General features: G+C 50.7%; 2 protein-coding genes across 5 annotated transcripts; one reads left to right on the forward strand and one right to left on the reverse strand.

Moving 5' to 3' along the window:
* The first annotated feature begins 814 nt into the window (after window positions 1-814).
* On the forward strand, window positions 815-6,464 carry CA9 (carbonic anhydrase 9). Its single transcript, XM_007076501.3, has 11 exons — window positions 815-1,196; window positions 2,047-2,076; window positions 2,354-2,524; window positions 2,672-2,814; window positions 2,892-2,984; window positions 4,059-4,125; window positions 4,991-5,148; window positions 5,353-5,497; window positions 5,636-5,662; window positions 6,077-6,158; window positions 6,302-6,464. The coding sequence occupies exons 1-11, from the start codon at window positions 815-817 to the stop codon at window positions 6,366-6,368; spliced, it is 1,365 nt and encodes a 454-aa protein (XP_007076563.2). The 3' UTR covers window positions 6,369-6,464.
* Window positions 6,465-7,509: 1,045 nt separating this feature from the next.
* TPM2 (tropomyosin 2) lies at window positions 7,510-15,523 on the reverse strand. Of its 4 annotated transcripts, none has more exons than XM_015535011.2 (9): window positions 15,177-15,523; window positions 14,600-14,725; window positions 11,398-11,531; window positions 11,183-11,300; window positions 11,019-11,089; window positions 10,805-10,880; window positions 10,246-10,308; window positions 9,777-9,846; window positions 7,510-7,663 (listed from the first exon to the last, which is right to left on the reverse strand). In XM_015535011.2, the coding sequence occupies exons 1-9, from the start codon at window positions 15,288-15,290 to the stop codon at window positions 7,581-7,583; spliced, it is 855 nt and encodes a 284-aa protein (XP_015390497.1). In that variant the 5' UTR covers window positions 15,291-15,523; the 3' UTR covers window positions 7,510-7,580. The 4 variants fall into 4 exon arrangements, with proteins under 4 accessions (XP_015390497.1, XP_007076562.1, XP_007076561.1 ...); XM_007076500.2 differs by lacking the exon at window positions 10,805-10,880 and adding an exon at window positions 10,485-10,560 and having other exon boundaries at window positions 15,177-15,433; XM_007076499.2 differs by lacking the exons at window positions 7,510-7,663; window positions 10,805-10,880 and adding exons at window positions 7,670-8,751; window positions 10,485-10,560 and having other exon boundaries at window positions 15,177-15,438.
* Between the last annotated feature and the right edge of the window lie 7,119 nt (window positions 15,524-22,642).

The raw sequence follows: 22,642 nt of genomic DNA on the forward strand, positions 1-22,642 counted from the left end.
GCTAAATAACTGTTAAATATAAGAGTGACACTAGATGAACAAAGGTGGTCAAAAGTCTGGGGGGTGGGGTGGAAATGAATAATTTGAATGGAGTATGAGGGAGAGTAGTAGGAGATAAAATGGAAAGGCTTCTTGGATAAGATTTTGAAGGGACTTGGAAGTCAACTAGAAGAAGAAGGTGGACAGATGGAAGCCAATGAAGGTTTTTGAGCAGAGGTGTAATATGATAAATAAATTTAGTTTAAGCCCATCAGAGTCCCTCTCCTACATATATTCAGTTTTCCATTTATATTCAGATTAGCCTCCCACCTGCCTATGTGTCCACGCACCCCAGGCCTCCCCAGCAGCTTGTCCTACCCCTTTACCTGCTCCTTGTCTGGGCCAGGGAGATATACATGGGCTGCTTCCCCTCTTAGCCAGAAGCTGTGGGGGCCCCAGCTCCCTGTCTTTCCCCCTCTCTGCCTGGGGCTGGGAAGCAGGCCAGGGTTAGCTGAGGCTGGCTGGTGAGCAGCTGGGCGGTGCCAGGGGGAGCCTGTGCCAGGTGGTGCCATGGGTTCCAGGCTGAGCCTGTGACCCCGATAACCTCCTGCCTGTGCACATACCTGCCCCTCACTCCACCCCCACCCAGGCTTTGGTATCGGGGAAGGGGCATAGGGCCAGGCCGACCCACGGGACTTTGGCTCCATCTCTACAAAAGGGCCCTCTGTGAGTCAGCCTGCTCCCCTCCAGGCTTGCTCCTCCCCCACCCAGCTCCTGTTTCCGATGCACGTACAGCCCGTACACACTGTGTCTGGGACACCCCACAGTCAGCCGCATGGCTCCCCTGTGCCCTAGTCCCTGGCTCCCTCTGTGGATCCCGGCCCCTTCCCGGGGCCCTGCTGTGCAACTGCTGCTGTTACTGCTGCTCCTGGTGCCTGCCCATCTCCAGAGCCTGTCCCGGATGCAGGGGGCACCTGGGTTGGGAGGAGATTCATCTGGGGAAGATGATCAACTGGATGGGGAGAACCCACCCAGTGAAGAGGATCCACCTGGAGAGGAGGATCCACCTGGAGAGGGGGACCCACCTGGAGAGGACCCATCTGGAATGAAGACTGAACCAGGAGAAGAGGACTCTCTGAAGTTAGAGGATCTACCTACTGTTGAGGTACCCAGGGATACTCAAGGCTCCCAGAATAATGCCCACAGGCACAACAAAGGTAAGTGGTCAACAGCCCTCCAAATCTAGGTTCCAGGAGGTTTTCCTCCCCCCACTAAACCCCAACCCAGGCAGGGATTATTCAGGGAAGGGGAGGAACCTATACTCTGACAGTAGCTTTTTCCACCCTTGGGGGATCTCATGCCACCAGACCCTTCCCCCTTTCAGAGCTAGAAGGGGATGAATGGAGACAAAAAAAGCATAGATAGGAGATGAAACAGAAAGAGATGAGAAAGAAAAAAAAGGATGGTTGGGGAGGAGAAAGTTGAGGAATGTGGAAAGAGAGAAGACATAAGAGAAGTAAGAATATGAGGGAGGAGGAAAGATGGGGGTGGGGTAGCAGAGGAAGAGCAGGAAGGGTCTGTAGACTGCAGGTGAGTGATCTCTACAGACCCTTCCTGCTCTTTCTCTGCTACCCCACCCCCATCTTTCCTCCTCTGAAGAAACTGAGACCTAGGAAGAAGGAATAGCAAGTAGAGGATCCTGCTATTTTGACTCAGAACCCAGGAACTTTGGGAAGGGAGTTGGACACAGGGAGAAAGGGGAGAGGGTCGACTGACTTGGGCCTGGAGACTGAGGCCCTGGCCCACTTTACAGACTCTAAGACAGTGGTTGCAAACTAGTATCTCTGGGGCCAGTAGGATCGTTGGGCTACCAAGCTATGGTGTTATGTTTGTTTGCAATCTGTTGTGCTTTATACCTAGCCACTTAAGGCATTTGCCTTACCTGCTATGCCTTTGTAAGGCATCTGAGTTGGAGAACCCCTACTAGTGAGGGGGACCCACCTCATGCTGGACACTGGGGAGGGACTGGGCTTAAAGAAAGGCTTTTCATCCTTCTCATTTATGCAGGAGATGACCACAGTCATTGGCGCTATGGAGGTGAGACACCTACCCCCTGCACAGACCCAACCTGGGCATCTGCTCTCCTGATCTGAACCCCCAGCTATCCCCGAACATTGGTCCTGTGCGTCCCACTCATTGTAGTTACGACTGCGAGTCCCCAACACCGCCGCCCGCTGCCTGTGTCGGTCCACATCCCTGATTTCTATTTCCCGCCCCGTTCTTTCTCACTCCACCCCCTCACTTTTTCTACCCTGCTTCCCTAACAGTTCCTGGTCTTGTCACTAGACTTCCAGTCCACATTCTCTCATTCCAGCCGACCCGCCCTGGCCCCAGGTGTCCCCAGCCTGTGCAGGCCGCTTCCAATCGCCGGTAGATATCCGCCCGGAGCTCGCCGCATTTTGCCCCGCCCTGCAACCTCTGGAACTCCTAGGCTTTGAGCTCCCGCCTCTCCCAGAACTGCGCCTGCGCAACAATGGCCACACCGGTGAGGGGAGCCTCCGGGAACGGGCGGAGGCTATCTGGGGATGCAACCTGGCCTATAATAGAAGGCGGGTGGGGGCTGTGCTAAGGAGTTTGGCTGGCCCTCCCAGGTAGGCTGGCTCTCCGGGCTCACTGGCCTCTTCCCTCGTAGTGCAACTGACCCTGCCTCCGGGGCTGGAAATGGCTCTGGGTCCCGGGCGGGAGTACCGGGCCCTGCAGTTGCATCTGCACTGGGGGGCTGCGGGTCGCCCGGGCTCGGAGCACACGGTTGACGGCCACCGTTTCCCTGCCGAGGTGAGCGCGCAGCGGAGAGGCGAAGGGGGGCGCTGGGCGGGGTATCTTGTCCACTCCTACCCTCTGTTCCTCTCCAGATCCACGTGGTTCACCTCAGCACTGCATTTGCCAAAGTTGATGAGGCCTTGGGGCGCCCGGGGGGACTAGCCGTGCTGGCCGCCTTTCTGCAGGTACCAGCTCTGGACACCCCTATTCCCTGCTTCCCCGTACCCCAGAGCTCAGTGTATCTTGACCTCAGACACCCCATCCTAGCACACTCACCCTGGCACCCGGCAATCCTCATTCACTCACTGATTAATTCATTCAACACCTACCCACTGTAAGCGAGGAGTTGAGCCACACGAAGGAGTCAGAAACTGTGGTTCCTGGTCTCTAAGGAGTCCACCACCAGTGGGAGAGGCTGAAATGATAGACATATACAAAGGACACATAGTAAGAAAGGTGGTCAGGGAAAACTTAACAGAGGAGGTGAAACTTGGAAGCCTTCACTAGTGGGAAAGAAAATGAGATATTCCACACAGAGCCAACAGTATATGTGGACTAAGAATATGGTCCACTCAGGGAATGGCAGGTGGAATGGACAGGACACCAGGAAGAGTGATTTCTTGCTTACTCCTTTAATTTCCACTTTGTGAAATGCGATAAAGCCTAAAGAAACATTTAGTGACCTCTTTGGATCTGTAGTGATCAAGGCTACATACACAGTGATTAGAAGAGACTAGTAAAATGGAGGGATGGTGAGGTACCTTCTAGGCTCAGTCACTGCCTAACTGACTACTTAATGCCACCCTGACAGCACAAAGTTCAGAAAAGTGCCTCTGAAATAGCATGTCCTTGCTACAAAAGTCAAACACATGAATTATTAAGGTGCATGCAGAGGTAATGAGAATACAAAGGTTATTATGGTTTTCTGTGGGGAGACCATGGAGTGTAAAGGTGGAGGTGGGCTCAATGAGACTGGTAAAGGTAGTAGGATCCAGATCACTGAGAGCCTTCTATCCTAGTAAAGTGGCCTATCTTCCTCCTCTTCCAATTTGCCATTGAAAACCAGCCCACCAAGCATATTAGGTTAGTTTGCAAAGTGGAAGTAAAATGATTGAGTAGTAATACATAAGATTTTGTGTTCCCCAGCATTCTCAGAACTGAGAAGTGGAGGAGGGCTAAGGGAAGCCTACCTCATCTTCAGGCCTCTAGCCATGGCTCTAGATACCTGTAAGAGCTTGTCTTGTACTGTTATTTCCCAGGAGGGCCCAGAAGAAAACAGTGCCTATGAGCAGTTGCTGTCACATTTGGAAGAAATCGCTGAGGAAGGTCAGTTTGTTAGTTGGGCCACTACCCTCAGTACTCTTGTTCATGAAGAGTTACCTTTGGGGAGCCTCAGGTGAGAGGATGGAGATGGCCCCCCTCCCACAGGCAGGGAACCGACATGTGAGCTGACTGACTATGGTGTTGACAATAACTGTGAAGCTGAGAAGAGGTTAACAGGCACAAGCATACTGCTGCCTACAGGCTTTATGGTAAAACAAAACAAAACAAAACAAAACAACCCAGCAACCCAAAATCAAACAAAAAACAAAATAAGAGCCAAAACAAACAAACAAAAAGACTGCAAAAATAAAACAGCGTTTGGAACTTAAGAGGTTGAGTCTGGGGAGCTAAAAGTTTTCTGAGAACTGTCTAGTTCTCCTTCACAAGCATCAAATATTTTAAATTTGTACTTTTGTTAGAAATCTTTCCCTTCTCAGCCACTCTGGGTCATTTTAAACCTCACTACTGGACCTTAGATTTTACTAAACTAGAAGGAACTGTGCTTTTTGAGTTTTTGTGTCTGTTTTTTATAGTTTCAAACATCCAAGTTCTTCAGCTCACTTTCCCTTTTCGTTCATTTTGGGCTTAAACCTGTAGTCCAGCATGTTGTCATAGTATGCAAAGTAAGAGTGAAGAGTCAGAAGGAGCACCTAAGGAGCCCTTCTTTCACTCTGGGAGGCCCCTCAGCCCTTTATCTTTTTCTGAGTTATGTCTTGTGCTGAGTTATGGGAAGGGACACACCTGGTGAAGAAGTGCTCTCAGGAACTTGCCTCCGCTTGGCTTCTGGGAGATGAAACTATATCCCTGCACCCAAAAGCTTTGGAGGGGAGAAATCTAGGTGGGACTCCAGCACAGGTCCTCTCCGCAGACTCAGAGACTTGGGTCCCAGGACTGGATGTATCTGCACTGCTGCCCTCTGACCTCAGCCGCTACTTCCGCTATGAGGGGTCTCTAACCACACCCCCCTGTGCCCAGGGGGTCATCTGGACTGTGTTCAACCAGACAGTGAGGCTGAGTGCTAAGCAGGTGGGGCTGGGGCATGGTGGTGACATAGGGGATGTGGGGGAAAGAGGTATAAGGATGAGATCAAGATGCATAAGGAGATGAGGGGGCCTTATGGGGGAAGAGGGGACAAAGGGGTTGAAGCCCTGAGGTGCTGGCTGTGAGTAGGCCTGTGAACCTTTCATTTTCTTGTCATGAGCCCACCCCCCTATCTACTGACCTCCCTAGCTCCACACCCTCTCTGCCTCCCTGTGGGGACCTGATGATGCTCGGCTACAGATGAACTTCCGAGAGACGCAGCCGTTGAATGGGCGAATGATCGAGGCCTCCTTCCCGGCTGGAGTGGAGAGCAGCCCCAGGACCATTGAGCCAGGTGCAGCTTGGTGGTGACCCATATTGCCATGTCCCCCCTGGCCACAGGTCCCTCATCGTTCCATGTGTCTTCCTTTGTGCCTGTGTCTGTCATTGGTAGTCACAGCCCCTGGTTCTAATGTCTCCTTTTTCTCTTCAGTCCACCAGAATCCCTGCCTTGCTGCTGGTGAGTCTGTGCCCCTTCTCTGGCTCCTGACCCCTTGGCACTGTTCAGCCTCAGGGGCTAGGGCCACCTGTACCCCTTCTCCTTTTCAGCAGAATAGACCTCCAACCCCAATAAGAAAGAGGGTCAGATCAAGGGCGGGGGCTCCTCTGTTGTCCCCAGGGCAAAAGTTGGTTAGAAGGAAGCCCCAGAAATCTAGCATCCTCCTTCCCAAACAACATCTTTTACTTGCTTTTAGGTAAAAAAAGGTGCTTATCTTACTCATTCTTGTGTATCTACCCCCATCCCTTTGAGGGCCTCTTCTGGATTCTGAGACACTGAGGGCAGCTGAAAAACCTGGGGGGCAGGGGGGGAATATACTGAAGCGGGCTGAATTCTAGACTCTTCACTCTGAGGTGGCCTCTCCTCTCCCTCCAGGTGACATCCTGGCCTTGGTTTTTGGCCTCCTCTTTGCCGTCACCTGCATCGCCTTCCTTGTGCAAATGAGAAGGCAGCAGAGGTATACCTACCCGCTTCCTTGTGCCCTTCTTCCTCAGGCACTGCCCCACCTCCCTGGCTGGAGTCCAGAAGTTTCATGCACTTTGTGTGCAAATGAGTTCATCTGGAGGGGCAGTTTTCTGACTAGGCTTTTCTGTTGTGTAGACTCCGAAGTGGGACCAAAGGGAATGTTAGCTACCACCCAGCAGAGGTCACCGAGACTGTTGCCTAGAGTCCTTGGAACTTGGAGAATGTGCAGAGAAGCCAGCCAGAAGAATCTGAGGGGGAGCTGGAGACTGTCCTGTCCTACCCTTTACACCACTTCCTTTTTAAGGTCCAAATATTTTTTTAAATAAATGTTTCTAATAAAATATATGGAAGGCAGCTTTGTTCTCTAAATCAGGATGGTGTATTCATTTTCTATTGCTGCCTTTAACAAATTACCACACTTTATGGTAATGCAAATTTATCTTCTTAGAGTTCTGGAGGTCAGAAGTCCAAAATGAATCTTATAGGCTGAAGTCAAGGTATAAGGGCAGGTTCCTTCTGGACACTTTGAGGGGAGGGTTTCCTTTTTCAGGTTCTAGAAGCCAAACATTCCTTGGCTTGTGGCCCCTTCCTCATTATCACTCTAGCCTCATGCTTCCACCGTCACATCTCTTCTAACTGCCATTGACCTTGCCTCCTTCTTATAAGAACCGTTGTGATTACATTGGGCCTACCCAGATAACCTAGGATACTCTCCCAATTTCAAAATCCTTACCTTAATCACAAAGTTTCTTTTCCCGTGTGAGGCCCTATTTCACAGGATGAGGGTGTGGACATCTTTGGTGGGGGGCATTATCTGCCTACCACAGATGTTATCAGGAAGGGGGTGGAAGTGACTGAAATAGAATGGCTGTGTGTGTGCACACACGCAGCAGTGCATGTGTCTGGGGGGCAGGGCAGGCTTAGCCTCTAGGCTTAAAGTCATAGTGAGGCTTTTGGTCTTTAACCCTGCTCAAATAAATCTGTGTAGCTTTGCAGTTTTGCCTTCAGATTGTGTTGTCTGGCCCAGCCGCCTGCTGGAATGGGGCAGTGCCGCGGACAGCGGGCTCCTTTGCCCTGCGGGTAGTAGGGCCAGGATGTTCCCCCCAAGCCCTGTGGGGCCTCTCTGCTTTACACAGCCTCTTCATAACCCTCCTCAATGAGCCCGGTGCCCCCACCCCTTGGCTCCCTTTGAAAAGGAAGTCCTAGTGTAGAGCTTGGACTCAGGCCCTGTTCAGTCAGGGGGCCTTCCAACTCCATTGCTCCCCTCAGGCATCCTCTTAGCCTTTTCCACTTTGGAAAACTACCACCGTCGCCAACACCAAAGAAAGGTTTAAAGGGCCCTGTGACGCAGGTAATATCCATTTTATTGAGTTGGGACAGCAACTATCGCCCGGCTGGGGGGCAGAGCCAGCCCTCAAAGGTTGTTGAGTTCCAGCAGGGTCTGGTCGAGAGTCTGGTGAATCTCCACGTTCTCCTCCTTGGCACTGGCCAAGGTCTCTGTGAGGGGAAGCAGCACGTGAGGAAGGGCAGGGAGACATGGGGGGAGATGGGGGATGAGACAAATAGACTTGGTGTGGGTTGGAGGCATAGGAAGACATAAGCACTTATAGGTCTGAGGACCCGGTGCCAAGGGCAAATGGATGGACTGACCAAGACGGACGTGGACTCAAGGCTTCAGGGTCATGGGGGTGGGATGGGAAGGCTTGAGTCATGAACTAATTTACCCTCCTTCTTTAGAAGGTTTAAGAGTATTAGAAATGGAAGGAAAGACAAAGACTGAACCAGAAAAGGAAGGACCAGACAGACAGATAGACTTGAGGCAGAAAACAGACCTGCAGGGAAAGCCCCATGTTGTTGGCATCCGACATTTTTCCAAACTTTACCCCAGCCAGACCTTTCACAACCTTCTTGCGCTTCCTCGGCACCTCCCCACCCACGTCCCTTCCAGTCATTCCCTTAAATCCCGGAACTGCAGCTGAATGCTTGGAGGTTAGTGACAGACCTGGGTCTGCCGAAGAGCATGTCTGTCAGAGGCACTAGAGGGCTCATGGTGACTGATGGGGTTATGCATGCCCACATGCAGCAGTGACATGGTGACAGACTGAGAGTGCCATGTGGAGGGGGTTCTGGCATGGGCCACAGTGTTTTGTGGGTGAGCTCAGCAGGGGAGGAGGGGGCACAAGATTGGGGGTGTCTGTAAGAGCCAGGGTTTCTGTGGGGATGATAGAAGTGCTCTCTGGAGGGCAGGAAGACAGCATGGAGACCAAGTTGAGTTTATTAAGCAGCAGAAAGAGGTAGAGGCTGGAGGGTGGAGTGAGTGGTTGGATAGAAGGATGAAGCAAGTGCCAGGGTGGGCAGCAGGTGTGGTGGGGCTTCTCCGAGGCTGCGCCCAGCCTGGCTGTGCGATGCTGACAACTTTGTTCCTCCTGACTGCCCCCTCCCCACAAAGAGAGTGGAAAGGAGAGGAGAAAAGGGGCTGAGGGGGCCACACTGGTGTGGGGCTCAGAGGGAGGTGATGTCGTTGAGTGCGTTGTCCAGCTCCTCACTGATGGCCTTGTACTTCATCTTCTGTGCATAGACTTCGTCTGGGGGGGGGATCACGGGGAGGGGGACCAGGTGGGAGTGTGGGAAGAGGGAATGGAGGGAAAGAGGAAAGGAAGGAGAGAGGGTAATGGAAAGAGAACAAGAATCAGAGAGAGGTAGACAAAGATGGAGTGAGAGAAATAGGCTGGAGAACAAGCTGGACAGCCATCAGGGCTCCCTCCTCCCCTCTCTGTATCCCTGTCTCTCTTGTTTTTCTCTGTAGCCCAAACTGGTTCTTCCCCTTGGAGCTCCTACCTCCCCCAGGGACATGGGGGTACAGTGCTTTGAATAAGCAGGAATGCTTGATTCAGGGGGAGGGTGCTGGAGCCAGAAGGGTCTAAGGTCCTAAAGTTGGAGATAAAATTGAGGCTTGCCTGAAAGCCTGGAAGCATGAGAAGTGGGAATTATGAAGGTGAAACGGTTATTATAGAATAAAAAGAAAATACAGTTTAGGCACAACATTCTTGATACTAATGAGAAATAGTCACAGACTAGCAAATACCCAGATGTTCGTTTTCACTAAATCTAGCTTAAAACAGTATTTTCCATTAATGTCGTGAAAACCTAGATATTAAACCAAATCTCTCCATATTTAATAAAGAAGTCTCTATGACACAGCTCTATTATGTTGCACTTGGAGACAGGATTGTCTAGGTCAGTGCTACTCAAAGTGTGGTCTGAGGACCAGCAGCACTGGCATTGCCGGGGAGCTTGTTAGATATACAAATTCTCCAGCCCAAAGTCAGCAACTACTTTGGATTAGGACCCAGGATGCTGTGTTTTAAAAATTCTCTGAGGTGTTTTCATGCACACTCATGTTTGAGGAGCACTGGAGTTGACACACTGCAACCAGGTACAACTCCTCGGATGGCGGGTCACACCCCGGGAGCTGGTGGAATCCCAGGTGATCCAACACTAATTTATCCGTGGCAAGTATTATGGGATGGGAAAATAAGGGACAGACTGATAGTCATGGGGAGTGTGACCTGCTTAAAAAGCTTTGGATACAGGGGAGTATCCCTTTTACCTTCCAGGTCATCAATGGTCTTCTCCAACTTTGCCACAGACCTCTCGGCAAACTCTGCTCGGGTCTCAGCCTGGGAGTTGAGGTAAGACGGAAGAATGACAAAGATGAGGCCTCCCAGATACTTTCACTTAAGTCAACCTCCTCTTCCATCCCTTTTTCCAAAGTCCCTGCCACAGGCTGTCTCTGGAGGGGATGGGGGGCTTGAGGGGACAGTGGGGACTGGAAGGACTCTCACCTCTTTTACTTTATTATTATTTTTAAGTTTATTTATTTTGAGACAGAGAGAGAGCATGTGTGCACTCGAGTGAGCAGGGGAGGGGCAGAGAGAGAGAGAGGGAGAGAGAAAATCCCAACCAGGCTCCACGTTGTCAGCATGGAGCCCGACACCAACTGCAAGATCGTGGCCTGAGCCAAAATCAAGAGTCGGATGCTCAACCGACTGAGTCACCAGGTGCCCTAAGACTCTCACCTCTTTTAGCTTCTCCTCCAGCAGTTTGATCTCCTCTTCATATTTATCTTCTTTGGTGGAATACTTTTAGGGACATATACACGCCATTAGTAGATCGCCTCCACAAATCCTTCGCTCCACCGAGTCCACAGGCTGCTCCTGATCTTGTCTCCAGGGAACACCCAGCCCCTCCCTGCCTGGGCCCATCGCCTCCCTCCCCTGCAGGACCCCATCCTCACTGCCCCTCTACCCCCCTCTACCTTGTCCGCTTGGGCTTCCAGGGATTTCAAGTTGTTGGTAACAATTTTCAGCTCTTCCTCTAGGTCCCCACATTTACTGCAGGGGGTGTGTGGCAGGGGGAGGGTGTGAGGGCATAGTGTGGGAGACAGTGAAGACGGCACAGTTGGGGAAGGGGTGGAGGAGAGAAGAGAAGAGCAAAGTTGTGAGAGTGACAGTGAGCAGAACTTGGAAGCCCCAGGCTCTTCCCGACCCCCAGCAGGTGAGAGAACAGCCTGAGATCAGGGGAAAGGTGAGCTGAGAGAAGGCACCATTGCCCAGAAAGGTCCAGAGAGGTCACTACCTCCTCCTCTGAGGCCATCAGGGACTTGAGGGCCTGGTCCATGGTTCGGAGCTCCTCCTCCAGCTGCCTGGCTCGGCTGGGGGCAGCAGTTAGGGGTCAGAGGACAGGACCTGTCCCTATGGCCCCAAGCCTGGGAAACTGCCTCCCACTGTCCAGAGTGCCCCACAGCCACGGGACCAGGCCGAGTTTCACTTGCTGCCCAGGGTACCCTTACCTCTCAGCCACCTCGGCTCTTTCTTCTGAGCGCTCCAGCTCTCCTTCCAGGATCACCAGCTTCCTGGCCACCTGGGGGATGAGGGAGAGAAGGAGCAGAGCCTGGGTGAGTTATGGGGAGTATCTGGGGTTTGGGGGGAGAAGGAAGTGGGACAGGGCTGTCACCTCCTCATATTTGCGGTCTGAATCCTCGGCGATGTGCTTGGCCTCCTTCAGCTGCATCTCCTGCAGCTCCATCTTTTCCTCATCCTTCATGGCTCGGTTTTCAATGACCTTCATTCCTCTGAATGGCAGGGAGAGGGGCGGAAGTGGTGTCAAGACCAGCAGAGACGGGCTCCCAGACCCTCCCCGGCCCACCCCTTGGGAGGCCCGCTGCCCACCTCTCACTCTCATCAGCTGCCTTCTCAGCCTCCTCCAGCTTTTGTAGGGCTGTAGCCAGGCGCTCCTGTGCCCGGTCCAGCTCCTCCTCTACCAGCTGAATGCGGCGGTTCAGGGAGGCCACATCTGCCTCAGCCTGTGGGGCAAAGGCCAGAGGTCAGAGGGGGCTTTGTCTACCTTGAATGAGGATCAGAGAGGTTTCAGAGGATAGTAAGATTCTTGTCAGAAAGAATCTGTTTCCTGGCTCCCAGACTTTCAACCCGTTCTTCCCCCTAACCAGCTATCTTCGTCTAGGGTCTATTGAGGCCCAAAACATGCATTTCTTAACAGGCTCCACTCCCCTGCTTCAGGGCCTCTTCTAACACGGTGCATAATTAGTCTCCCAATGGTTATCTGCAGGTCTTTCGGTACCCACTGAAAGCACTATAAGTGCTGGGACCAGGTCAGAGGAGCTGGGATTCCTCCACAGCAAAGCCTGGCCCAGGTAAGAGGGTGGGGACACATCAGGCCAACCAGACCTCACCATTGCTAAAAATAGCCAATCACACAGTCAAGATCCCTGATGTCACTGGCTGCCAGTCAGTCTCCCAGTGAGGGGCTCAGGAGGCTAGCCAGGCCTCTATGGGACATCCATGCCTATAAGAAGGGGCTTCTTGCCAAAGGCTGTGTGAGTGACACATACTCATCCCCTGATCTGCAATACAGAGGCAAAACCATGGAGGTTTTTTGGGGGATGGTCCATTGAAAATGATACCTTGAGAAAATGAGGTCAGAGCAAGAAGGGCCCCCAAAAAGAAAAATGAGAGAAGCAGTACAGTTTGGTGTTAAGAGCACGGGCTATGAGTCAGACCATTGTGAGCTACCCTCAGCCACTTAGCACTTGTATGACCTTGAGCAACTTACTTAGTTTCTCTAGGCCTCAGATGCCTCCTTTTTAACTTTATTTATTTATTTTGAGAGAGGGGTAGGGGCAGAGAGAGAGGGAGAGTGAATCCCAAGCTAGCTCTGCACTGTCAGCGCAGAGCCTGATGTGGGGTTAAAACTCACGAACCACAAGATCATGACCTGAGCCGAAATCAAGAGTGGGTTGTTCAATGGACTGAGCCATCCAGGTGCCCCTCCTCCTTTTTAAATCTGAGTTGACACAAGCAGTTCCTCCTCTGTAGGCTGTTCTGACATAATGACTCAATCAACAGGATCACGTGGGAGGTTTAGACAACTAAACAGGCTCGCTAGCTCCAGGCTCAATCGACTGAAATGAGATCTCCAGGACAGGAGCTTGGAAATCTTTAAAAAAAAAATTTTTTTTTTTTTTTTATAAGCTTCTAAGTGATTCTGGTGATAAGCCAAGTTCAGGAAATAGTAAAATAATATGTAGAAAACACTTGAGCACATTGCCTGCAGAGTCCACACTCCATAAATGTTAGGTTGTTCCTGTCTCTCCCTCAGAAACGTATCGTACAGACCATGAGATTTAAGATTGGAAAGGAGAAAGGGCCAGTATAGGGGAAGAAGTGAAAGAAGGAAGGGATGGGTGGCAGTCCTGGGGGCAGAGTGGGTAGAAAACTGGTCCTGGGAGGTAACCTGCAGCAGGGGAAACACAGCACCATATATAGAAAGTAGTAGCTTGTCCTCCAGGTGCTGGAGGCCACCTAGAGTGACAAAGGCCCTCACGGGCAGGGGGCCAGATGACTCAGTGTGGAAGGATTCTGGGGACAGCACTGGGGGTTGGGAAGAATGACTCTGGGGGACATTAGGGGTCTACTCGAGAGAGAGATGAACTCTATAAAAGGAAAACTCTCTTCGTGATAGTGGAGTGACAAATGATTCTGAAGAGTCTGGGAAGTCCTGGGGTCCTCATCACAGGACTGATATTTGCCATTTTCTGCTTTTCAAGCTCTTTCCAGTTATGGATGCTGCTCTCCAACCACAGTACAGGCACTACTGTCCTCACTGGATAAATGTGAAGAGAGAAAGGAGAAACTGAGGCACCGTGTAAGTGAAGTGCTGTGTTCAAGGTCATACATTAAGTTTGGACAGTGTTTGCTATCGGCTCCTGGCACTGCTTCCCTGCATCCCCAGCTCTGTCCCTGTCCTCCCCTCCCCTCCAGCCCCCACCCAGCTCCTTGGGTTTCCAGTCCTGCCTCCAGCTGCACCGGGCCTTAGTTATTTATAGAGCGTCAGATGCCCAGGGTTGTCTTTGCTAGCAGCTGCAGGTCAGTTCCCTCCCAAGTGCCAGGGCTGATGGAGAACCAAAACCAAGCCTAGAGGTCAGAGAAACCAACCTTGGGGCCGGGGGGCAGGGGGTGTGGGTTGGGGAACATGGATAATGGTCAATATAAACAGTAATGTCATCTCAGATCTCAGATGTTCAGACATGCTTTTTCTAATCCTTCCATAACTCCAACCATAGGCTCATCTTAATCCTCGATAGAAGGCAAGTGGGGAAATTGAGGCAGAGAATGGTTCAAGTACCATATCCAAAGTCATATGGCCATTCTCCAACACCAAGGTGGGGGTTGAGAATGGCAGAAAGCAGAGAAGTCTAGTTAGTGGGTGTGGGGTGGGCAGAGAAATCTGAGTGAACCAGACCTGCTAAGGTGGTTGCCTTGGCATTTGTAGCCCTGTCCCTCTGCCCTGTGGCCTGGCTTGGTCTCAAGGCTGACAGCTTAATGAGGGTAAATGAGGGGTCATTAGAACCTGAGCTGGGCTCCAGTGCACAGGAGGGCTGCTGGAGCCAGAGGTCAAAGCCAGGGAATTTCTAATGGCCCCCCGGGGGTGTAACTCAAGTCAGGCCCCATCTCTGGATCCCTCTCCCTCCTCCTGCCCAACAGTATCCACACCTATACCCCACACCCGCACATGGAGTTGCAGCCTCTTCTCCCATTTCCATCTAGAGGATTAATAAGATAGATGGTAAATTCTTGTACCACCCACCCCCCAGGATGACTCACTGCTTGATCACTGTACATTCTAAGAACTGGAACCAAATGGAGTTACAAGGCTGTGTCCTCTAGGGGAAGTGGTAGGTGGTTTTGATTTACCCGCTGCCTTAGATTGTGCAAGCTTGCCCTAGCCTGGGTTTCTGAGAGGAAACCATTTCTGTCCTGGTGCTGGGGATGTCTAGGTCCCCTCCTTCTTTCATCCCCAGGTCTGGGACCCCTCCCAGTGCACTCTCCCACCCTACCGCAGGTCTACACTCACGTCGGTGGCCTTCTTCTCAGCCTGCTCCAGTTTCTCCTGGGCGTCCTTCACAGACTCAGAATACTTTTCTACCTCATCCTCTGTCCCCTTCAGCTTCTTCTGGAGGGCCTGCTGCTCCTCCTCCAGCTGGGAGAGAGAGGCCTTGGTTAGTCAGGCCAGGGACCCAGGAAGGAGGCAGGGGTGTGTGCGAGGGGGGGTACAAGAAGATATTTAGAGGCTGTCAGGGAGGAAGCAGGATAGCAGAGGAGGGACAGTGTAGTCAGGGCTGTTAAAGGGACCTGGTGAGGGTAGAGAGAAAGCTTCCAGCCCCGAGGAGCTGGGCACATCATTGATGTGCAGGGGGCAGGTGTGGAAACTGGGGGATTGCAGCTCCCCAGGTATGGTGGATGAGAGATTATGTGTGGCTCTGGCTAGGTCCCTGAGGGTACTGTGAAGGTCTATCCTCCCTCCCCCCTCCCGCTCCCCCCTCCCCCCACTGGACACAAGAGCCTGGGACAGCAGGCCTCAGGCTGGGTGCACAGGGCCTACCCCTCCCTCGTTGGGGAGGAGGGGGTTGCACTGGGTCTGGTGCCCCCACCTGCTTGCAGCGGTCCTCAGCCTGCTTCTTGTCGGCCTCGGCCTGCTCGGCGCGGTCGATGGCATTCTCCTTGTCCAGCTTTAGCATCTGCATCTTCTTCTTGATCGCGTCCATGGCTGCGGTGGGGGGCGGGCCGACGGGCAGGCAGTGCGGACTGGACGAACTGGGCGCACGGGTGGCCGGCGAGGAGGACCAAGCGGGACTGGGATGTCCCAGCCGGGCGGGCGCCTAAAAGGCGGGGAGGGACCGGGCGGAGCCGGGGGCCGGGACCCTCCCCCACCGCGGCCCAAACCTTGTAGGGGCAGAAGCACACCCCGGTGAGGGGGGGCGCGGCCGCCCCCTGTGCCCACCCCCTCGGGACCGCCCCCCTCGAGGCCCCTCCCCCCGCCCCCAGCCGTCGGAAGGTAAAGCAGCTAAGACGTCCGGCTGGAAAAACCCCAGCCCTGCGGAGGGGAGGGGACCCTCGGGCTGGGGGCTCTGCTCTTACTCTGAGTGACAGCCCGACCCAGTGGCAGCTGCAACTGGGGCCCCTGGGGCTATTTCGGGGCGTGAGCTCACGGCAGCTGCGCGGGCGCTGGGTCCCGCGTGCCCCCCTCAGCTGCAGCAGCCGCTGCCCTTAATTTAGAAGTTTCCTGTAAATCCCCCTGGATTAAATGTCTCTTGGGAGGCGGGGCTCCTCCGTGGTTCGAGTACCTCAGTTTACCCTGAGTCCCACACTCTGGGTCTGCGTTACCGACGTGGTAGAGACAACGGTGAGTTTCACCAGGAACTTGGGGAAACTGAGCCAGGAGGGGAGTCCAGAGCCCCGGTCCAGTGCGGAATGAGGCCCAGTTTGTTGCCCCCGAGGGCGGGCCTGACCTCTCTTCCCCTCGCTTCCCCGTCCAGCCCGAGCCGGTGGAGCCAGGGCCCCTCCTCTACCGTGACGGGGCGGCTAGGTACCCGGCTCCGCGCCCCGCCCGCCCTGCCCCCCAACGTGCCCCGCATATTTTCCCCGCGGCTCCAGCCGGACCCGGCGCGCTCCCCGCCCCCATCCCCAGGACGCGGCCCTCCGGCCCCCTCCTCTCGCCCTCCCCTCCGCCACCCCACCCCGCTTTCCTCTCTCAGTGGTGGCCCCGCGCGCCCTGCCTCCCCTCCCCTTCTCCCAGCGGACTCTCCCGTCTCCTCTTGCAGGCCAACTTTACGCCAAAATTTCTTTTCTGCCCTTTTTTGGGCTGTTTCCCCGTGGGGAGGCGGGGCCGGGCTGGGACGGGGAAGGCGGAGGGCGAGGGGGAAGAGTTACTGAGCTCCCGGAGTCGGGGAGTCGGGGGTGAGATGCTTCCTCCCACCGAGGCCTCTAGAAGCTGCTCCGGGAGCAGCCGGGTCCTGGGGTCGGAAAGTGTGAGGTGCGGGGCGCAGGACTGTTTGTTTTCGTTTTTCCTCGGTGGGGGTGGTGGGGGGAGGAAGTGGAGAGCCGGTTCGGCGGAGGGGGAAGGGGTGACCGAGCAGAGGAAATTAGGCGGGAGCTCTAGGCCTAGCTCCCCCGGGGCAGAGGGGTGGGAGGCTTGGATTTGCTGGTGGGGGTGGGAACCGTGGGAACCGTGGGCCCCGGGCCAGGGCCGCGGGGGAGGGGGTGCGGAAATGTGTTTAGATTTGCCTAGCTGCCTGCCTGCTACGAGTGGAACAAATCTGACCTTCGCAGTGTTCCTTCCAACCATCTCCTTGTTCTCCCCAGACTCAAGGAAGACACCTCCACCCTCCCAGTAGCCAGTGCTAAACCCCAGGGAGTTACCAAGCACTCCCCTGTTCCTCACTTCCCACTTCCACTTATTCCTGTGGATTCTACTTCCTACACATGAGGTTCCTCCAAGCCTCAGGGGGTTGCCTTGGGTAGCTCCTTACAGTACCTCCTTCCTGTGTCTGTTGGGGTCTCAGTCCTGGTTCCCCAATGCATATATTCATTCAGCTGAACCTCGACATTGTTACCAAAGTTGATGCGAGTAAGATCCTAAAATCCTCCAAAACCCCTCCCTATTCCCTCCCTCCTTTGAGGATGAAAATCCACATTTCTTAATATGGTATATAAGGTCCTTCGTTTTGGCCCTTGCCTTCCTCTCTGCCTCATCTCTAATTCCCAACCTCACCCCCAATTCACAGACTTATATACTTCATGCTGCATTCATACTGAACTACATGCAGGACCTGGAAATGACCATACTTTTCTTAAAACTTCCACCTTTTATGCATTCTGTTCCTTCTAAAATTCTCTTCCGTTGGCTGATTTTTGTGGCCTTAAAAACTCAGTTCAAATGATAGCTTTTCTGGGAACGCTTCCCTGGCCCCTCTCATTCCCTCCACCTAATAGATGTGTGTTTTTGGTGTAGGCTCCTATAATTCCCCTCATAGTTCCTGTTATAATTGTTCTTGTACCTACCTGTGCGTCTCCTCCACTGGCTTGTGAGTCCTCTAGAACAGGGACCATCTTTTTCAATTCTGAATCCCCAATGCCTAGCATAGCATCAGGCATAAGAGTATGCATTTAATAAACATTTGCTGGGTATATTTTTTATGCACCAGGTTTCGTGTATATAAAACTGTTAATGCTGTGTGGATCTGAAGGGACTCATGGTCTAGTGCAGCAGTTCTTAAACTTTTTTTTCTTTAAAACTTGGCCTTAGAACCCCTTACATTCTTTTTTTTTTTTTTTTAAGTTTATTTATTTATTTTGAGAGAGAGAGAGAGAATCCTGACACAGGGCTTGATCTCATGAACGGTGAGATCATGACCTGAGCCAAAATCAAGAGCCAAACACTTAACCAACTGAGCCACCCAGGTGCCCCAAAACCCTTATATTCTTAAAAATTAAGAATGGGTTTTGAAGATCCAAAAAGCTGTTGTTGAAGTGGATTATATCTATCAATACTTAACATAGTAAAATGGAAACAAAAATTTTAAATACTAATTCATTAAAAATAACAAGTAAACCCATTACAGATTAACCCCTTTTAGCATACATTTTTTTTATTGAACTATAACTAATGTATGATGTTATATTAGTTTCAGGTGTACAACATTGCTTCAACAACTATACATTACTCAACTCAAAGCTTGTCACAGTAACTGTAGTCACCATCTGTCACCATATGTTATTACAATATTATTGACTATATTCCCTATGCTCTACTTTTCATTTCCATGACATTTATTTTATAACTGGAAGTTTGTATCTCTTAATATTATCCCTTTATCTATTTCATCTGTCCCCTTCCACCTTCCCACTGGCAACCACCAGTTTGTTCTCTGTATTTAAGAGTCAATTGTTTTTTGTTTGTTCATCTGTTTTTTAGATTCCACATATATGAGAAATCAAATGGTATTTATCTTCCTCTGACTTATTTCACCTAGCATAATACCCTCTGTCTAGGTCCATCCATGTTGTTGCAAATGGCAAGATCTCATTCCTTTTTTTTTTTTTTAATGTTATTATTTATTTATTTTTAATTTTTTTAACGTTTATTTATTTTTGAGACAGAGAGAGACAGAGCATGAACGGGGGAGGGTCAGAGAGAGAGGGAGACACAGAATGTGAAACAGGCTCCAGGCTCTGAGCTGTCAGCACAGAGCCTGACGTGGGGCTCGAACTCACAAACCATGAGGTCATGACCTGAGCCGAAGTCGGAAGCTTAACCAACTGAGCCACCCAGGCGCCCCAATGTTATTATTTATTTTGAGAGTGAGAGCACATGTATGCACATGTGCTTTGGCGGGGGGGGGCAGAAAGAAGAGAGAGAATCCCAACTAGGCTCCATGTGTCAGTGCAGAGCCTGATGCAAAGCTCGGTCCCATGATCCTGGGATTATGACCTAAGCCAAAATCTAGAGTCAGATGCTTAACTGACTGAGCCACCCAAGATCTCATTCTTTTTTATGGCAGAGTATCACATCTTTATCTATTCATCTGTTGATGGATACTTAGGTTGCTTCCATATCTTGGCTGTTGTAAATAATGCTGCAGTAAACGTAGGGTTCATACATCTTTTTGAAATAGGATCTTCATTTTCTTTGGGTAGTTATCCAGTAGTGGAATTACTGGGTCATATAGTTTTTCTATTTTTATTTTTTTCAGGAAACTCCATACTGTTTTCCATAGTATTTGCACCAATTTACATTCTCACCAACAGTACACAAGGGTCCCTTTTTCTCCACATCCTTGCCAACACTTGTTATTTTCTTACCTTTTTGATACTAGCCATTCTGACTGGTGTGGAGTGATATCTCATTGTGATTTTGATTTGCATTTCCCTAATGATCAATAATGTTGAGCATCTTTTCATGTGTCTGTTGGCCATCTGTATGTCTTCTTTGGAAAAAAATGTCTACTTAGGTCCTCTGCCCATTTTTTAATCAGATTGTATTTTTTTGGTGTTGAGTTGTTTAAGTTCTTTATATATATTGGATATTAACCTCTTATCAGATATATCAGTTGCAAATATCCTCTGCCATTCACTAGGTCACCTTTTGTTTGTTTATTTATTTATTTTGAGAGAGAGAGAGTGCACACACATGTGCCTAGGGGAGGGGCAGAGGGAGAGGGAGAGAGAGAATCTCAAGCAGGCTCTGTGCGGGCTGCATCTCACAACTATGAGATGCTGACCTGAGCCGAAATCAAGAGTCTGGTGCTCAACTGACCGAGGCACCCCGTAGGTTGCCTTTTCCTTTGGTTGATGGTTTCCTTTGCTGTGCAAAATCTTTCTATTTTTTTTTTTAATGATCATTTTTAAAAATTTTTTTGTGTTTTCTTTTAGAGAGAGAGAGAGAGAGAGAGAGAGCACGAGCTGGGAGAGGGGCAGAGGGAGAGAGAGACTCTTAAGCCTGCTGCGGGGCTTGATTCCACTACCCTGGAATCATGACCTGAGCTGAAATCCAAGTTGGAAGCTCAACCAACTGAGCCAGCCACGCACCCCAAAAGTTTTCTATTTGAACATAAAAATTTTTAACGAAAACTATTTTCACTTCCCTAAATTAGTGACAGGATGGCAGTTATTTTACATTTTTTATAAATCTCTTTAATATCTGGCTTAACAGAGGATGTATGGATTCTCAAAATCTACTTGTGCTTTCTATTGATATATGGTGGTTTATTTGAAGTACTGTATATGAAGAAAATCTAGCCTCACCCAGATATATAGCTGGAAAAGAGAGTAGTATATTTCTAGCCTTTTCAGGTAATCATGTGTATTCTTCTCCAATACTACCTTAAAACTGGACAAATGGTTGTTTCTTAAGGGTTATTTGCAATGAGGAATCTGAAACCACATCAATAACTTTTTTGTACTATGTTACATTAAAATCCATTGGTCTGTGTTGCACTGTGGTTGGATCGTTTACCCAGGGAGAATGATGTAATATCATGCAGTGGTCATTTGGAAAATACTGATTCACTGAACTATGCAAATGTTCCGGATATTGACACATTTCATTATACATTATAAAAAGAAATCAAATTCCTTAATATGAGGATTGTTTTTAACAGAAGAGTCCAAGTTTTAAGTTAGGGAAAGCTGTAAAGCTCATGGTAGCAGACCCAAGTTTTCCAGAATCCTTACTTGAAAGCTCAAATTGTATCATTCCTAGGCAACAAATACTGTTGGTTTTTCCCTGATATTATGGAGTCACTTTGTTCCTTTTTGAGAGAAGTTCTGCCTGACACCAAAGTCCACTAGCCCTGATTTGTCCGCCGGTTGTTTTCAAGTGTATGTGGTCTTCTGTGAGAAAAGCAGCTAGCTCAGCTCACAACTCAAACGATTGTGTAAGTGCTTTCCTCCAGACGCCACTGTACTTTGGTGTGCAGCTTCCCGATTCATCACATGGAATATTGAGAAGACTTGTTACTCAGGGATTTACATGGAATAAAGTTAATAATTTTTTATTGCTTCATCAAAGACATTTTTTTGTTTATTTATTTATTTTGAGAGAGAGAGAAAGAACAAGCTGGGGAGGGGCAGAGAGAGAGGGGGACGGAGGACCCAAAGCGGGCTGTGTGCTGAGAGCAGACAGCCTGATGTGGGGCTTAAACTCAGGAACTGAGAGATCATGACCTGAGCCAAAGTCAGATACCTAACCAACTGAGCCACCCAGGAGCCCCAAGGACATTCTTAAGTGAAGCTGGCATTTACTTCTTGAATTGCTAGTGCATGGTGGTGAAGAATCACAGTGACTGTTAGTGCGGTTTGGGCCAGGGCCTTGATGTGTGCTAAGGCAATGTTACCCACCATTATTTTTGCACTGTCGGTACAAATGTTGGGTGCCGTGAAGGAGAAAAATGCCTATACTAGTATTATGAAAATGAACTTGAGGATTTCTGAAAGGGTCTTGGGCACCCTTAGGTGGACCACATTTTAAGAACTGCTGGTCTAGAGGGTATTTGAGCCTCTCCCCAGAAGGCTCCCTGCTGTACCACTAGTGAGAGGTATGTGACTGGTCACAGTTCCTGAGGACATGGCGGGGAAGTGGTGGAAGGAATAAGCAGCTGCCCTGGGCTTATAGCTGGAGGAGTTCAAACAGTCTGGACTACCACTCGTTGGGGAGGCTGTGGAAGGGATATGATCTCTACGGTTCCCAAGTCACGACGCTAGGACATTGAATCTGGGGTTAGGGGGCCACAGTGGTTTGTACTGGAGTTGCCAGGTCTCTGCGTCAGAGGTGATAATGCATCTCTATTTTCCAGTGCTTAGCCTGGGCATGGCTTAGTAAATATTGAATGAATTAATCACAAGTGACAGGAGTGATGGTAGGAAGTTGGCACCTTCCATATGGGCTGCCCTGGGGAGGGCAAAGCAATTGCATCTACTTTAAACTTATTCTAATGCAGCGGGAATGGAAGATGTCATGGCTTCAAGGAGGTGAAAGGTGCCTAGAGTAGTAGTGGGTGGTGTTTGTATTTTACTTGGAGGGGGAGGCAAGGAATTAACCTCCTGGGCAACAGGGCTGGTTAAAGAACCACGCATGAAAATAGCGACAGGCCTGAGGACTGCCATGTGGTCCACGCTGTGTGGGCAGAGGTGGTGAATGTGGACGGGAGGGGAAGTGACACCCACCTCCCTGACCACCTCCCTCTGCTTAACCTCAAAGACGGGCATGGCAGCTGGAACAGGGCTGCCAGTAGCAGGGAGCTGTGCCCGCTAACCAAGACACCTGGGTCAAGCTTTTTCAGTTTTTTTTGTCCAGCGCTGTTCTCGGCAGGAGTAACAGGCCCAGGAGGGCCCAGAAGTCCCCCAGCACATCAACAGTAGAACCTAGCCGGTGCAGCCTCAGGGGGTATTTTGCTTGTTAGGACCCTCAACCAAATCTGTGGCCATAGTTCTCTGAGGCTCAGACACTTGTATCTTATCGGCTTATTCTTTTTAGCAAAGCTGCTTTTGAAAATTTGGATTTGGCCAGGAATTGGATTTGTTCAAATACTCTGAACGGTTACGAAGATCGAGCATCCCT

Source organism: Panthera tigris, chromosome D4 (assembly GCF_018350195.1).
Source record: "Panthera tigris isolate Pti1 chromosome D4, P.tigris_Pti1_mat1.1, whole genome shotgun sequence".
Taxonomy (NCBI): domain Eukaryota; kingdom Metazoa; phylum Chordata; class Mammalia; order Carnivora; family Felidae; genus Panthera; species Panthera tigris.